Source organism: Tarenaya hassleriana, unplaced genomic scaffold (genome assembly GCF_000463585.1).
Source record: "Tarenaya hassleriana unplaced genomic scaffold, ASM46358v1 Cleome15, whole genome shotgun sequence".
Classification (NCBI taxonomy): domain Eukaryota; kingdom Viridiplantae; phylum Streptophyta; class Magnoliopsida; order Brassicales; family Cleomaceae; genus Tarenaya; species Tarenaya hassleriana.
Window position 1 is genome coordinate 997,147 of NW_010964923.1, and position 17,540 is coordinate 1,014,686.

At 40.5% G+C, this 17,540-nt stretch overlaps 3 protein-coding genes across 6 annotated transcripts; 1 reads left to right on the forward strand and 2 right to left on the reverse strand.

Moving 5' to 3' along the window:
• Nucleotides 1-181: 181 nt before the first annotated feature.
• LOC104808675 (protein transport protein SEC23-like) lies at nt 182-6,061 on the reverse strand. 4 transcript variants are annotated; one of them, XM_010534414.2, is made up of 13 exons: nt 5,477-6,058; nt 4,871-5,236; nt 4,506-4,679; nt 4,239-4,400; nt 3,836-3,978; nt 3,594-3,669; nt 3,307-3,476; nt 3,082-3,163; nt 2,464-2,541; nt 1,924-2,085; nt 1,555-1,818; nt 1,025-1,129; nt 182-676 (listed from the first exon to the last, which is right to left on the reverse strand). In XM_010534414.2, exons 1-13 carry the CDS (start codon nt 5,882-5,884, stop codon nt 530-532), a joined length of 2,337 nt encoding a protein of 778 aa, XP_010532716.1. In that variant the 5' UTR covers nt 5,885-6,058; the 3' UTR covers nt 182-529. The 4 variants fall into 4 exon arrangements, with proteins under 4 accessions (XP_010532716.1, XP_010532714.1, XP_010532715.1 ...); XM_010534412.2 differs by having other exon boundaries at nt 185-676; nt 4,871-5,334; nt 5,575-6,058; XM_010534413.2 differs by having other exon boundaries at nt 185-676; nt 4,871-5,094; nt 5,335-6,058.
• A 577-nt stretch (nt 6,062-6,638) lies between these two features.
• LOC104808676 (kinesin-like protein KIN-12B) lies at nt 6,639-13,865 on the forward strand. Its single transcript, XM_010534416.2, has 16 exons — nt 6,639-7,117; nt 7,768-7,902; nt 7,999-8,082; nt 8,188-8,313; nt 8,409-8,468; nt 8,571-8,624; nt 8,708-8,800; nt 9,088-9,183; nt 9,365-9,510; nt 10,188-10,337; nt 10,414-10,543; nt 10,626-11,834; nt 11,940-12,038; nt 12,140-12,292; nt 12,371-13,177; nt 13,280-13,865. Exons 1-16 carry the CDS (start codon nt 6,827-6,829, stop codon nt 13,580-13,582), a joined length of 3,936 nt encoding a protein of 1,311 aa, XP_010532718.1. The 5' UTR covers nt 6,639-6,826; the 3' UTR covers nt 13,583-13,865.
• Nucleotides 13,866-14,359: 494 nt separating this feature from the next.
• On the reverse strand, nt 14,360-17,285 carry LOC104808677 (transcription factor bHLH77). Its single transcript, XM_010534417.2, has 7 exons — nt 16,114-17,285; nt 15,644-15,847; nt 15,399-15,533; nt 15,212-15,283; nt 14,918-15,103; nt 14,734-14,815; nt 14,360-14,636 (listed from the first exon to the last, which is right to left on the reverse strand). Exons 1-7 carry the CDS (start codon nt 16,534-16,536, stop codon nt 14,599-14,601), a joined length of 1,140 nt encoding a protein of 379 aa, XP_010532719.1. The 5' UTR covers nt 16,537-17,285; the 3' UTR covers nt 14,360-14,598.
• Between the last annotated feature and the right edge of the window lie 255 nt (nt 17,286-17,540).

Here is a 17,540-nt window from a genome sequence, read left to right on the forward strand (position 1 = left end):
GAAAAACTGCGTGTCGTTTTTCCCCAGCCACTACGCCTGCTTGTTTTTTCAGTCACAAACAGATCAGAACAAAACTGCTCACATATATCCTGCAGAAGATCATTACATTACACAGCCAAAACTAGCACGAAGAGTACATTAGTTTCCAATGTAGAATTTTGATTCTCAAAAGAAACGGAGAAAATAAGCCAATAAATGATCGTACAAAATTGCAAATAGCTCCAATTCAACTATGCAGATACAAAAAAAAAAAAAAAAAAAATCCCCAAAAAAGTCACTCATCCTCATCTCCTATGGTCTGAAACATCATATGATTACTGTCTGAAGATGGCCTATATGACCATCAAAAGAAAGAAACAACGGGAAGATTCAAGAAAAGGTACTGCCCTCTTCCGCATGGATGGAGATGGAAGAACATAAGAAGACAAAGAAAAACCCGAAATGGTACACGATAATTTATGATATGGAGGGGCTTTTCCCCATGTGTAAAGCACCTGGAACTACTTTCTCGGGTTTCTGCTTCGGTTTCTCAAGATTGCACGGCCAGCTTCTGAAGGTGCTCGAAGAACACTTGCAGGCTCACATCGTCCGTGAAGATTATGTCTGACCCGGCTGCCATCTCGTTCGCGTTATTGTACGTTGCTGATGGGTTCAGCTTCGCCAATAAAAACCTCGCCTGCATCAACGTGTAAAGTTTCAGGATACACGTATGAATTATAAGAGTTTAAGTTCTCCTGAGATGTGCGTTAATGGACCGAAAAGCTCAGGATATGCATGAACCATATGATAAAAACCCGCTTACACGAATGTCTTATGCGCATTCATCAGTCCATCAGTAGCATAAGTCGATGTCAAGTTATAAAGCAGGCCTAAAAATCATATATATTTTGTTCCAGATATGGGGATCACTAACGAATAATTTTTCATCTCGGGTACTGATTTCAAAGAATAGACCAGAAGCTCTACAGTTGAAGTCAATTCAAATGCAAGAGTAACGATAAATAGATAAGAACGAGATGCTGACCTGAGACCCATGCTGATCACAGACTACTAATCTCGGGACTGGGAAGCGGTCCCGGACTACCATCTGGGCATCCTCTTGAGGAGCTTGCAATAGTTGAGCAAAGGCCTGACACAGGTTATTATAGTTTCAGTCATCAGCAATTTAAAAAATGATGACATTACCAATAAGAAGATATCATATAGATTTCACATAATCCAAAAGGATCCAACTCAAAAAAGACTATGGCCCTAGATTACATGTCTGGATTTGGTTTCCCTACTAAATTCCAATTCCCCAATCAAATGTCATTTCACCAACCAAACTGCTCAAGGGAACATTACGTTTGCACCTAAGTGACAGTAACTCTACACCTAAATTAAAAAAAAAAAGAAGGAGAATTGCAATCAAGCAAACAACTTTATAGAAGTACTTTCATCGGGTGTTTAGTTTAACCTGCTATCTAGCATCCAAACCATGATTGCGTGATAATCTGAAACTTTCAAAATGCTTTCACAAATAAATAATCAATTATAACTTCAGAGTATACATACCGCGTGTTCAGGCTGAAGCTGGTAGCCCATGTTTCGCCACTGAGCTATAGTCATTCCATGGAAGACAACAACACTAAAATAAGAATCTAATAAAAGAATACGATCAGCAGCAATGGAAGCCACATCCAGCAAAGCCGGTTGAGGTGGGGAATTGAAAGAATATGATGACAATGATGGTTGAATCATGACAGCTGCATTTGGAATATTTTCCCGATTTAACAACATGCAGAAGTAGGCAGTTTCATCTGGACTATTGTTAAAGACCTACAAAACAGCAAGACCAAAAAAAAAAAAAGGTGATTCTACTGCCTAGAATCTAGATAAATTACATGAACAAAAACAACAATAGATCTAAAAACAATAGGTTACCTGAACAAATTGTGATCTCCGCAAATTAAACATGAACTGAGGGAACAAGGAAAAGTACGGATTTAGCGTGAATGACGTCGGATCATCCTTTCTATAGTCACCAAACTTAGAGCAAACACGAATCAGATTCCGATCTAGCCATCGTGTAGCATCAAATCCCTCCTGAGCCAAAACATGATAGACCGTTTTCATGAGTCAACTAGATCACATTAGCAGATAAAAGGGTATGGCTTATTGTAAACGGCTCGACAGCGAGAGAATGCTGCACTATGAAATTCAGACAGCTAACATATGCTAGGTGTATAGACATGAAAGCTAAATATAAAAAGGGCCGCCAAAATCCTGGTAAAGTATGACCAGATGTTGAAAAGACAGTAAAAAAATTTCCGAGGAAGAAATTAGATTCCCATCACCCTCTTTCCATTAACAACTGGAAACACATGTTATATGAAGTCATATGCAGCACTGAGAATTTATGCCTGAGAACAAGAAACAACTTCAAATCCACTGATTTTAGGCAATAAGAAAGTGGAAACATACCTCTGTCTCCATTTTCAAGGAAGCTAATCTTGCCATTACGACAGCAGCGGTTTCTTGATCAAAGCCTTGTACAAGCTCCTGAAAATGTACAAAATTACCATAGTTGTAAAATATTAGCTTGATGGTAAGCTTTCTGTTACACATAAGTAACCCCAAAAACATTACTAATACCACTACATTAAAAGAAACAAATGCCAAAATCATGCAACTAAAGCCAACCAAACCAAATAATAACCCCGACACTAACATGGAAACTGAGATTAGTTTACACTTTATGGGCAAAAAAGTTATTTTGGAAGAGTACAAAAAAAAAAAAAACCATATGCATCCAAACATGCCAATATGATTCCTAAGGGACACAAATTTATCCAAGCAATCAAAATCAGCAGTATGATCTATCCGAAACCAAAGCTTATCATAAGCTTTTCCAATAATCCTAGTGTTCTTTATATAGTGAAAAGCTAAAAGAGCAGGGCACAAGAAAGGTTGATTGATCAAATTTTGATGTTACGTGTTTAGGGAGCACATATAAAGTGCTGAAAAACTATCAATTGCTCATCAGATATTGACATGAATCTGTGAGTTAGGCAGAAAGAAAATGAGAAGACCAGGGCTAACCTCTGAGCTCAGAGCAGTGTCTACCCACTGTCGGGTCACAGTTGTAACCCGAAGCAGTGTTTGGCCTTCAGGGTTTTGGTAACTGCAATTAGGTCACTACAGTAAATCCAGCGCTCCACAATGGATATAGAAAGGTATGGTTTAAGAAAAAGAAAAAAGAAAGAAGACAGCAAAAGGGAGAGAGAGAGAGAGAGAGAGAGAGAGAAAGAGAAGCTGCAACGATACCTTGTGAGGAACTGCAAATACAACTGAGGATTCGCAGCTCCAGGAGCATTTGACCCACTTGAAGACAGATCAAAAAAGATTGTTAAGCAAGTGCTCTTATCAAGGCCACACAACTTCCAGGCAGTAGTATTCCCCTCTCCGATGACTGTATCCGCAACACTAGGACCTTTCTGCCTCGAGCCAAATGACAATATTAAAATCAATTAGGAAGAGATACCTCCATTCATTTACATAGCACTAAATACAGATCTTAAGACAAGCAGGTTTTCAAGCATTCCAGGTTTAACCTTTTCCAATGATGAGCATGGCCCAATAGCCCCTTGAATTTTGATGTCCTTTGAACAATTGACCTCAAGGGTGCCACTGAAAATCAGAGATAACTGTCAGTCAGTAATAAATGAGGGTGAAAAGAATACCGTCCCCAAGATATATATGGAATAAAAGATCGAATTGCCAACTGAGTATCCTTTATGATGAAAATTAAACTAAAATAAGATATTACTGCAAAGAAATTGGAGCCAGAACTAACTTAAAGCAGAGGCCGAGAGACTGCTCGCCATCTTCAAATACCCGCTTGAAGGAATCTTTAAATACAGAATGGCCAAAACTTTCAGAGAGAACAACAAGGCCACCGGTTCGTTCAACTGCAACTTTCATTTCAGCAACCCCAACCTAACTATATCCAAAATGCAACAGCGGAGACAATTATAATTAGATATCTAAATCCAGTTATAAGAAATCACGAGGATGCTAAATAAATCCACACTTTCAAGGCACTAACAAAAAAATGCATTCATTATAGCTAAAGCATATAGACGAAAAATCAAAGAAAACAGGTTAAGAACACCCACTGAAACTTAATCAGCATGTTTGAGACAAAGAACAAAACCAGAACTGGAGCACCAAATTATATGAGCATGACAAGGTAATACCTGGTCAAGTGCAGAAGCAAAAAGGTCTAACACGTGACCCTGGTCCACCAGCTGCTTCGCAACACTATCATAGAACTTCACAGCCTTTTTATAATACGGAGCAGCATCTTTATCTAGATCTTTGTGAGAACGGACAGGATCTGATAAATCCTTTGAGACAATCTGTGCGGATGGCAAAAAAGAAAGAAAATTTGTCCGTAAACACTTCAGACAAGCTCCAAAGAAATGGTTTGATGAAACTTGACAATGCATTCAACAATGCCTTACCGTTCCAGGGCCTTCTGTACATGGACCTCCGACCAAAGCTACGATTCTCGCACCAGTTCCAGGCAAGCAAGCTCCAAGCAATCCAGCAGCCACACTCAATGCTATGCCTGTGCATCTCTGAGGACGATGACCAGGCTGAACAGGCCACTGGTCAGATTGGAGCTCGTCCAAAAGCTTCAGACAAACATCACCAACAAGAATGTAACAGAATCATGTCAGAATTCGTGGAACACTGGAATCAGATGAAATTTGTATACTTGACAATCAACAAGAGTTAAATGAGGATTATATGGATGCACAAGCGAATACATTCTACGATTCCACCAACCACAACCAAAAACCAAAAAAGTGAAACCAGAACATACCAGATTGAGCGCGAATTCGCAGTCAGAGGCAGGGAGCAAGAATCTGTTAACGCCAGAGCTCTGGAATCCGTTTTGCATTCCTTTGGGATACCCAGAAGAAGGAGCTCTCCTCGAAGAAGCTCCAAGCCCTAACTGATCCAAAATCTGATCCTTGGTGACTTCCTTGTTTCCCCTGAAGACATAAACCTTAGACATCTCGGAGAATCCCAGCTCATGCACATGAGCTTGAGTACCAAACGACACAAATCCCACCAATGCATTCTCCGGGAGCAACCCGATCGCCTGCTTGAGCGCCGATTTGGCGAAACCCAATTCCTCCTCGATCATACAAGTATCGAGAACGAACACGAACACCGACGAAGCCACCTGTGTCGGAGCTCCGGTCTTCGGATCGAATTGTCCGGCCGCCGACGCCGGCGAAGGGAGCGTGTACTCAACGGTGGTGTACTGAGGATAAAGCTCGCCTTGAGTACCAAACGACACAAATCCCACCAATGCATTCTCCGGGAGCAACCCGATCGCCTGCTTGAGCGCCGATTTGGCGAAACCCAATTCCTCCTCGATCATACAAGTATCGAGAACGAACACGAACACCGACGAAGCCACCTGTGTCGGAGCTCCGGTCTTCGGATCGAATTGTCCGGCCGCCGACGCCGGCGAAGGGAGCGTGTACTCAACGGTGGTGTACTGAGGATAAAGCTCGCCGGGAAGGTTGGTCTCGGAGATCATGTGGTAGTGAGGAGGGAAATGGTTTCGCTGATAGCAGAAGGGACAGATCCAGATCTTGGCGGTGAAATCAACGCGCGCGAAGGCGTTGAGCGCGGCGGAGCAAGTACGGCAACGGAGCGGAGCGTACGGAAGCGAAGGTATGTCGGGGTGTCGCCGGATCGGGGAGATGCAGGCGGCGAGTGGGATCACGCACTTGCTGGCTTCGACCTTTGTCCGAGGCCAAACGTTCCACGTCATACGAACTCCGTCGATCCCGTCCAGATCTGGATTCGCCATCTCCGCCATTGTTGCCGATGATCAAAGCTAGAATTTCGAATCGGATCGGATCGGATCGAGAGGTCGAATTCCCGAGTTTCTCTTTGGGTTTTATTTAGTGACGAAACTGAAGAAAAAAAAAATCTCAGAACCCTCGGGAGTTCTTATCTGTCTCGTTTTTTTTTTCCTTTTTTCTTTTAAGGCGACGCCGAGAGAGAAGATGACAATTTTATTATTATTGCGTTACAAATATACGGTCGAAATAATGTTAAATGTATATTATTAAATAGGTCAAAATATATAATTTCCATTTTTTAAACATTGCATTTTTTTTTAAATAGAAAAAAGGGGTATTGTGAAAAACCCATCAAAAGGAATAGAAAAGGAAACAAATCAGATGGTATAATATAGATTTACGTGAAAATCCAAAATGGAATAAAACTATATGAAATTGATACAATTAAAATAGTGTTTAAAGTAACTAACTAACCATGCCCTAATCAAAGCCTTACTGGGCTTCTCATTATAAACCGTCTATTATTGGGCTTCTCTTTACAAATCCAAATCGGCCCAATAAAAGCCCATATAGAAGTACGCCCAGAAAATCCCCGAGAGGAGGAAAAAAACAATAATAAAGTGGGCCCATTTTTCGTCTCCGCCGTTGGATTCATTAACGTCGCTCTCAGATCCACGATGAAGAAAAACTGTAAATAAATAAAATTTAATATTAATATAACACTAATAATAATCCATGTGGTGTGAGACTTGTATGATCTCAAAAATTCAAATCTCTCCCTCATAACGGCTCTCTCTCTCTCTCTCTCTCTCTCTCTCTCTCTCTCTCTCTCTCCTTCTTCGCTTCTTTGCACGAACGCTAGGGTTACGTACACGAACGCAGTTGCGGAAGCACATCTCTTCGTCTTGTCTTCTTTCTCTCCAGGAGAGATTTCTGCTCGGAATTTATCCGGTGAGATGAAGCACTTCATGTTACCAAGAAACTCAACCTTGCGGGATGTCGGAGAGGCGCAGTCGCCGAACCCTAGCTCGAAGTCGAAGCCACCGCGCAAGCATAGATCCGCCAAAGAGAACGCTCCGCCGCCGGATCTGAACTCGCTGACGCCCGATCATAGGTCGTCACCGGCGGCGAAGTTGAAGAGTCCGCTGCCGCCGCGTCCGCCGTCAGCTAATCCTCTCAAACGCAAACTAAGCACGGAGGCAGGAGCAGAAAATGCGATGTCTGGGCTTTCTGATTCTGGCGTCAAGGTAGTGTTTGAGCTCGACTTTTGTTCTTTTCCTCGTAGATTTGGCAATTTGGAAACAAATCCTAAACCCATTGAAAGGATTTATCCAATAAAGTTCAAAATTTCTATAATCGATTAGGAAAAACGAAGAAGGCTTGTCTCTTTAGTATGTCTTATGTTATTTTTTACCTGCTCAAAGACACATTTTAACATTTGTTTCTATAATTAGAGGGAAATGAAGTTTCTAGCTTCTATTTATAGAAGGTCTTAGCTTCATTTGGCTGCCATGTGATGGAGATTCGAGAAGATCTGAAATGCTATTCTACCCAAGTAATTCTACTCGTTTTATGATTGAAATTATTAGATTTTGCCTCTGGGTTGACCCAAGTTAGGATTACTTCAGTAAGAGAGGTGAAGAAAAGACTAGTGCAGGTGATGTTGACAACTGAGTTCGAGATAGAAAAGACACTATTACTTGGCGTTGTAGAACAGTTGAAATCTGATTACGTTTGCGTTGCTTTAAAGGAATTATCTTTTACAGCATTTAAGAATCCAAGGCGAGTTTGAGTTCTATCATCTCAGGGCCTAAAATATTATTTGCTGTTAGCATATGTCAGGAATTTAACATGTCACTGCTTTAGTTGATCAATTTTCTTGTTGCATGATTTGTAGGTTATAGTCAGAATGAAGCCTCCCACCAAAGGCGAGGAAGAAGAAATGATAGTCCAGAAGAGCTCCAATGATACCCTCACAGTTAATGGGCATACTTTCACCTTCGACTCAGTTGCTGATCCAGAGTCGACACAGGCAAGACGTTTGATTTATGATTCTAGGTGTCACTATGTCATGTTATATTGCAACACCCAGTTGCTAATCCCTTAATCTTTCTTGTGTTCTATGCAGGAAGAAATATTTCAGCTCGTGGGAGCCCCTTTGGTTGAGAACTGTTTGGCTGGATTGAACAGCTCTGTATTTGCCTATGGACAGGTAGTTTTTGGTGTATTCATTGGTATTTGAACTCCACCTTTCCAACTGTGTAATTATGTTTTTAACTTCTGCAATTAACTGTATCGTGGAAACTCACTCCACCAGACTGGGAGTGGAAAAACCTATACCATGTGGGGTCCTGCAAATGCGTTGTTGGAAGAGCATTTTACAGGTGACCAAAAAGGTTTGACTCCGCGAGTCTTTGAACGACTGTTTGCCCGAATCAACGAGGTGATTCTTTGTTTGCTCACTTTTGATCATTTAATCTGATATCAGCCTGTGCAAGAGTTGACACATTTTTAAGCGAATTCCTTCCTTGTTTGCAGGAACAAGTTAAGCATGCTGAAAGGCAACTCAATTACCAGTGTCGTTGTTCGCTTCTTGAGGTTTGTTGACTGGATGTAATACTTAGTTTAGAGTTGGAGTGTTTAAGATTGCCATTCTGTAAAGCCTGATGTATACTTTTCTTTCCCAATTTCCTTTTGCAGATCTACAATGAACAAATAACAGATCTTCTGGACCCAATCCAAAAGAACCTGATGGTAACAGAAACTTTCAGCTATCATGTGATTTATGTTTTGAGAAAGGACTTGCAGTTCATTATCCTTAATTGCTATTTCACCAGATTAGAGAAGATGTCAAATCAGGTGTCTATGTCGAGAATCTGACGGAGGAGTACGTGCAAAATTTGAAGGATGTGACACAGCTTCTGATAAAGGTTAGTTATATTTCTTGGTTTCCTCTTCAACTTTGCATGCTCATTTGCTCTACTTTACTTGACTTCTTGACTGTTTGATGATGAATTTATGCTCTTGACGAACATATTTATAGTCATGTTTCTCGCTGTCACAAGATTATGCAAATTGAATATCAAAAGGCTAAAAGGTTATTCAGATATAGAACTATTTTTAACTGATAAAACATACCAAATCTTGTTATAGACTGGTTAGTCATGCTATTCAGATGTATCTTTGATTGTTGTTCTTACCTTCAAAATTGGTGCAGGGTTTAGCAAACAGAAGGACTGGTGCGACAAGTGTGAATGCTGAAAGCTCTAGATCGCATTGTGTATTTACGTGTGTGGTTGAATCCCGTTGCAAGGTAGGTTATTCTCCTGCTTCAAATTCTTCATATTTACTTGAATAGTTGTCTGGGAAAACTATAAATTGTGGTGCTGATATGCATACCATTAATTCAAGCAAGCTAGGAATTTTAGAAGTCGTCATTTATAGCTACATGGAGGCTGAGATGTCTGACTGCATTTATATTTACCTCCTAACAGAGTGCTGCAGATGGTCTTAGCAGCTTCAAGACAAGTAGAATAAATCTCGTTGATCTAGCTGGTTCAGAGAGACAAAAATTAACTGGTGCAGCAGGAGAACGTTTAAAGGAAGCTGGAAATATTAATCGATCACTCTCTCAACTTGGGTACGAGTCAGATTTTTTTGCATTATATTCATACTCAGGAGTAAGAAGTATATATGTTAATCCATAGAGTAAGAAGTATATACTCAGATTTTTCTGCATTGTATTCACAGCTTTTACGTTTTTGGTAAATTTTGCATCTCATTTATGTAGGAAGTTTATTGATGCTGTAGCCTGGACTAGAAATCTAGTGCTTGAGAACTTATAGGCCTGATATTTAGGGAGAACGGTACAAGAATTGAAAACTAAATGTAAGTAGCTGCCATAATTCTTGTTTCTTCACAACCAGTCTAATAGAAAAGTCCAAATTCTGTATAAGGTAGTCCTATCTGTATGTGAAGGCCTTTTGCTATCAGCCTGTCAGTGGATATATAATGCTGTAGCATTTGTCACTTCATCTAAAATTGTAGGTATAAATTTTAAGAGCAGTCTGGAAATATTATATAACCTGTGTCTAATAAGTTAATCCAACTACTCAAGTACTTTTCTCTGAAGTTCTATCTGGGTTTCGGAGTCTAAGACTCCTGTAAAAATAATATCTGGAATAGGCATAAACGGTGCTACTGAAAGTATAAGCTCCTAGTGTTACTTTCTGGACATTTTGTTGAAATGGTGCTACTAAGTGTCTGAAACTGAGAGCAACTACTCAAGTGTTAACTAGAGTTGGTTTCTATATGCAGGAACTTGATAAACATTCTTGCAGAAGTTTCTCAAACAGGAAAACAAAGGCATATACCCTACAGGGACTCCAGGTTGACGTTTTTATTGCAAGAATCTCTTGGTGGGAACGCCAAACTAGCCATGGTCTGTGCAATTTCTCCATCACCAAGGTAACAGAGGCCCCTAATTTCCCTTTCAGCAGTTTTTTATTCTACGTTTACTAAAGTACGAAATCGCAAACTGCAGTTGTAGGAGCGAGACTTTCAGCACTTTGAGATTTGCTCAACGTGCAAAAGCGATACAGAATAAAGCAATTGTCAATGAAGTAATGCAGGACGATGTAAATTTCTTGCGCGAAGTGATTCGCCAGCTGAGGGTATGCATTCTTTTGCCTATTCCATTAGAGTTAGATATAATTATAAATGTGAATATGACTTCTGAATTGTTAAATTGAGCAGGACGAACTCCAAAGGATGAAGGAAAATGGAAATAACCCAGCCAACCCAAATGGAGCATATTCCACTGCATGGAATGCACGTAGAAGTTTGAATTTGTTAAGAAGCTTTGGGCTGGGTCACCCAAGATCCTTACCTCGTGGAGACGGTGACGATGATATTGAGATGGAAATTGATGAGGAGGCTGTTGAAAAGCTCTGTGCTCAAGTCGGTTTGCAGTCATCACTAGCTGTAGAACAGAGCAATCATGACATGAATAGAGTAGAGAGAATAAATTCATCCTTACAGATTGTGGCCCTCAAGGATGAAAAGGACAGCAACTCTCACATTAGATCATCTAATTGTCAATCCATAGACGACCACCCCCTTGTGGATACAGATGTTACCATGGAGGATGTGTGTTGCCAAACCGGGAATCATGAGCCAGAGACCATTGATAATGTGAAAATTGTTACAGACACCACTGTCACAACCGATGAGGTTCATGCAGTCGTGCAAGATAGCTATTCAAACAAGGGCGAAGATGTGGCATCAAGCCCAAGCTTGGTTTCGGAAGCTGATGTCTCTGAAAATGCGCTGATGGCTGATGGATCAAATGATACAAGGCCTGTCTCAGTAAATTTGGCATCACCTAGTCTTAGCATAGACCAAGCTAATGTTTCTACTGTGTTAAAATCTCCAACTCCCAGCGTTTCTCCACGGATTAGAAACAGCAGGAAAAGCTTGAGGACATCATCAATGTTGACTGCTTCTCAGAAGGATACAGAGGGAGACAACATGTTAGCTACTGAATCTCTGGAATTATCTCAGGAAACATCCACAAAGATGGGAAACTTATCCAGTACTTTGCCTGCACAGAAAAGTAGAGTCTTTCCTGTATCAACAGATCATTTGGCTGCTAGTCTCCACAGAGGCATCGAACGTCTTGAGGCTTATCGCCAGAGTACAGCTCAAAGGCGTTCAACATTTAGGTTTTCCTTCAAAGCTCCAGATTCTAAGCCTTCTACAATAATAAGTAAGGCTGATGTAGGTGTCCAAACCTTCCCTGAAGCTTATGTAATACCAGCGGAGAACACAGAAGAAGTTCTGTGCAGCAAATGCAAGGGTAAAGCACATTTGAATGACCAAGAAGCTAGCGAGACTTCAAATCTTCAGTTAGTGCCTGTTGATAACTCAGAAGCTACAGAAAAATCCAAGACCCAAGTTCCCAAAGTAAGAACAATGGTTTTCATCTGGATTATATGTAAAGATTCTAGACTTTAATGGCGCGTTCATATATTTATGCCATGTATAATATAAACTTGCTACACCTTACAGGCAGTGGAAAAGGTTCTAGCAGGGTCTATCAGGAGAGAAATGGCTATGGAAGAATTCTGTACTAAGCAAGCCTCTGAAATATCACAGCTTAATCGGCTGGTATCATCTTTGTTTATTTTCTTTTGTTTAGCCCTCTCGGTTTCCTTATAACCTGAGAACCTCTGTAACCATCTCCCAACTAAATTCAAATCATGTAACAGGTGCAACAATACAAACATGAGAGAGAGTGCAATGCCATCATAGGACAAACAAGGGAGGACAAAATAGTTCGCCTTGAAAGCCTAATGGATGGCGTGTTATCTAAAGAGGATTTCCTGGACGAAGAATTCACATCTCTCATGCATGAGCATAAGGTAATTGCTGATTATGATTAATCTTTATGGTTATCACCTTCGTTACAAAAGATGCTCTCCTTACATAGAACTTTGCAGCTTTTGAAGGACGTGTATGAGAATCACCCTGAAGTGTTGCAGACGAAAACTGAATTGAAAAGAGTTCAAGAAGAGCTGGAAAGTTATAAAAACTTCTACGGTGACATGGGAGAAAGGGAAGTATTGTTGGAAGAGATTCAGGATTTAAGGACGCAGCTACAATGTTACGTTGACCCTTCTTTGACATCAGCTTGGAAAAGATGTTCACTCCTCAAGTTGACATACACTTGTGGTGACTCCAATCACGCTCCCCCGCTCAATCCTATTGCTGAACCATCAGAAGAGAGTCCTGAGAAAATACTAGAAGAAGAGAGAGTTTGTTGGACTGAGGCAGAGAGCAAGTGGATTTCTCTTACTGAGGAATTAAGAACTGAGCTCGAAACCAACAAAGCGATAATGAAAAAGCAAAAACATGAACTCGATACTGAGAAAAGATGTGCAGATGAGTTGAAGGAAGCAATGCAGATGGCAATGCAGGGACATGCACGTATGCTTGAACAATACGCAGACCTGGAGGAGAAGCATATGCAATTGCTTGTAAGGCATAGAAAGATTCTAGATGGGATCGAAGATGTTAAAAAAGCAGCAGCCAGAGCGGGGATCAAGGGAGCAGAGTCTAGATTCATAAACGCACTTGCAGCTGAAATTTCAGCATTGAAGGTGGAAAGAGAGAAAGAGAGACAATACTTCAGGGACGAGAACAAGAGTCTCCAGTCACAACTGAGAGATACAGCTGAGGCTGTACAAGCAGCAGGAGAGTTGATTGTTCGGCTTAAAGAAGCTGAAGAAGGATTGGCTTCTGCACAGGTATCGTTTTTCTTGCACTAGTCAGCTCAAATTTTGCAGCACCTGTTTTCATTTATGATCATTCCCAATGCATGACTCAACTTCTCTGGCTTGTAACCACAGAAACGGGCAATGGATGCAGAGTCCGAAGCTGCAGAAGCTTATAAACAGCTTGACAAGTTGAAAAGGAAACACGAAAACGAGATCAACGCTCTCAACCAACTCATCAAAGAATCTAAATTGCCTAAAGAACCATCTCCAGCTTCCTTCAATGATCATGCCACTACCAAATATGATGAACAATCATCAAGTACTGGTGACCAGAGATGGAGAGATGAATTCGAACCATTTTGCAAGGAAAAATCCGAGTTGGGAAAGCTCGCCGAACCATCTTGGTTCTCCGGGTACGATCGCTGCAACATATAAACGAATCTCTACATACTATTTCCTGTAATGTGTATAAAAGAATGTCTAGGTGGGCATCTGGTTCTGTGATATAGTCCAAAAGCTTGCACCTTCATGAGTCATTTTACCTGTCTTGATGTATTTCTTGTGTCCAAATTCCAAAACACCATTCTACAGTTTATAGAGTATACCCCTTTCTTGTTGCTGCCTTGTTCTTTCTTTTGTTTGATTTCCTTGTGTTGATTCTGATGTCTGTAACAGATTTGTTCACATGAATAATGGTAAAGAAGTCATGCTTTGCTTATCCAAGCAAAAGACAAAAAACTTTTAGATGTCTCTACTGAGTTGGAAGTTGCATCTGCAAGAATGTCTCTTACATTGATCCTTTTTAATTTAAAATATAGATATCATTTTAGATTAAAGATCAGGGAAAAAGATTTTGTAGACAAAATCTGTCATATTGACTTTTTATTCAAGTTATGCAAATGGACATATGATTATTATGTTATTCTACTCATCACTCCCATCATTACCACACTTTTTCCAAAGGCACTTGAACAAATTTGGGATCGTCCCCACAAAAACAGCTCACTGCCCAACTCACATCTCTTTCCCACAACTTTACTCTCTTTATTTCAATTTAAATTCCTTTTTTATACATTTTAGTTGATTACAGATTTTGTTTTAGCACAGTTGGGAAAAAAAAAATAAGGAAACATATTTACATCATCTTTTGCAAATCCATTGGTCCTTGTGAAGATGACTTTTAAAACTCTGGTCTTAGTCCATAGCAGGAAAAAGAGACCAAATTTGCTGTCTTTACTTCAAGTTAACTATTACACGCAATTCAGTAACACAAATACAACCGATATGTCCACACAAGTTCTGTTTCTCTTTTTACAGAATTTGATGTTTTCAAGGGAAATTAACAGATAGGAACAAGAAAAGAAATCAAGCTTGAGGTAACATTAATTCAGACACCAGAAGAATATGCTGCATTTCTTGCTCTCTCTATGTACAGAGACATCAAAGAATAGCTAAGGCTCAAGCTTCATCTGAATAGTTGGTTCAGAACCTGGAACCAAACAGAATCAAGTAGATATGATATGATATGCATGCAAGATCATATCGGCAAAGAGATTCTCGTTATCGGAGTGATTTGATTTGCTTACAGTTCATGCTCGGTTGCCGCTGGTTATCTCCAAAACCCATCTGAACAATGCTTTGCAGATCGTTTTCCCAGAAAGCCGGTGCCTGAAAAAGTGTTCCATTGCAGGGTAACTCTCAGAGCACAGAAATATAGTGATGTATTGAATGCAATCCCGAGTTTACATGATCGGAATTTGTATTACTTACCTCTGCTTGAAGAAATCCATCACTGGAAGGAAGTGATGAAATGCCTGAGGAGTTCAATGGGAATTGTGTCTCTATGAATCCGGGAATGTTCTTGCCAAGAGAGAGATACCCTGATGGAAGTCTTGGCTCTGAACAAGCTATTGGGTAGAGACTCTGCTGTAATAAGGGCTCGCTCGGCTGAAACATCTATATATACGCACACACACGGAAGGTACAGGAGTTTCAGTGAGAAGACTGATTTCAAAGCTAGAAAATGGTTTCTGCGGGGAAAATGACATGTAAAAGTAAAAATACCTCCGTGGATAAAAGAGTGTTTGCATTGAACTCGATTCTTGGGTGCAAAGTGGCTAACTTCATGGACAAGAACTGAAGAATAAAGAACACAAACAAAGCATCAGTAGCAAAAAAAAAATTACTGGGGTCAAGATCAAGATCAAGAACACTTCAGACACGGATGATAATTTTGTAGACTGATCCCTACCTCGACCTGCCCCTGCAACGACTGCACGTAATTTATGATTTCATCAAGCATGACTGCTTTCCCAGTTATTCTGTTGCAACCAGGAACCATATCCTGAAGTAACTTCATTCTCTCACTGATCTTTTCCCTTCTTGCCTATCCCAAACACACAAAAACCAATAATACAATTCCGCCTGAGAAACCTAAAGCAATACTCACAAAATGAAAAGGGCAAAAAAAGAAAATAGTTTCCAGGTTTCGGGTACCCTTTCCGCGAGACTGTGACTATCAGTGGCCTGACCCCTTCTCGCCCGAACGTGTATGTAATCTTTGGGTGGCTCCGGAGGTTTTGCATTGTCCTTATTCCCGTCTTTGTTATCGTTCTTCTCATTTGCGTCTTTACCACTCTTAGCTTCCTCCTGCTTGCTTCTTTTGGCAGCCATGGATACAGCAGCATTCTCTCCTGAAATCTGAAAATCATTCGAAGGCAACCAGTCATCATCAGTAAATAATGTCTATCCCTACAGAAACACATATCTGTTTATGGGCATAGTTCATATCTGTCCAAAACCAGAACTGAATTCTTTCATCATTCTCATCAAGAATTCAAAAGGGTCCAATTCCTAGAGCCAATACATACTTAGCCAACGTATATATACGCAAGTGTGCAGTTTATGTAATAAGCACACATGAAACATACATAAAGTGTGAGCTGTGAAGAGTTTGATAGCAAAACCTTGGAATTAGAAGCCGTAAGGGACGAGGAAGCTGGAGATTCCTTGCCATTCGCTGTCGGAACAGATTTTCTCTTCCTGGGATTCGAAGCCGTGGCTCGAGCTCGATCAGATGCAGAACCCGAGTCTGGATCCGACAACGAGCTCTTGTTTCTCTCTTGTGCTGTTGTTTGCGACCCAGGAACACCAAAAGCCCGATCAGATCCGAAGTGCCCTTGATACGGAAATCGGATTCCTCCACAAATGGGGAAATTCTCGGAGATCTGTGAATTCATGGGGAACGATTGTAGTGTTAATGGTGATATTTCTCCCGTATTGCAGAATCTTCCGAGGAAATCACCGATCATTGGGTCATTGCCATTGCCAAAGGGATCGCTCTGATCCAAATGTAACATATTTAGGGTTTGTTCTGTTTCCTTATCCATGATCGTCTTCCTCAAAAAGTTGCGGAATTTGGCAAAATTTAGTAGATTGGCAGGGAATTCTGATGAACCCAGATGGAGATTTGCCGGTGAGAATCTGAACTGAAGTATGAAGATCGAAAGCTTCGTCTTTTACTGACTTTAGCGCTTCCTGTTGCAGAAAAAAAAAAAGCTGTTTCTTTCTACATGGGAAAGAAGAGAGATTTCCCGGGAAAATGAAGGAAAACTTTTCGAATCCAAGCAAGTTGAAGAAAATTTTTTGAACAAATTAGATGGGGGGAACTACTTTTTCAGGATCCAAATCTAGAATTGAAAACCCAAAATGAGAAGCTGAAAGACCAATTTTTGGGAATTCTCTTCCCAGACTTCATAAACAGACACAATTCTCACTTCTATGTGAGAAAGAGAGCAAAATCCGATCGACCCAGATGAAGAATCACGTTGAATCTAAACCCAGAGTGAAAAAGATCGAAAATTTAAGTGGAAACAAAGTGTTCCCTTATCTACTTCCACATTAACTGAAGAAACAGAGGGAAATTCTCCAGAAAGCAAGAGAAAATGTTATCGAGAGACTAAACACGAATTAGAGGGACGACCCAGATGAAGAATTGTGTTCAGGAATCCAAATTATGCAGCATCAAAATGGGAAAGGGGGAAAAAGCTTAAAAACAGCAAGGGGTGACTTTTACCAATACATGAGAGAGAGAGAGAGAGAGAGAGAGAGAGAGAGAGAGAGAGAGAGAGAGAGGGAGATTAGTGGAGAAAATGCCAAAGAAAATGGGAAAGAAGTGGGAAAGTATGATCCAACTAATGGAGTAAATTTACAGTTCAAAAGATGAAGAATCTTACGTGTTTTGTTTACATCTACTTTGGACGTGACAAGGTGAAAGTGGTAGGCCGTGACAGAGACCCTTTGAAATGATTGGAGAGAGAGAGAGAGAGAGACAGAGAGAGACAGAGAGAGAGAGAGAGAGAGAGAGAGAGAGAGAGAGAGAGAGAGAGAGAGA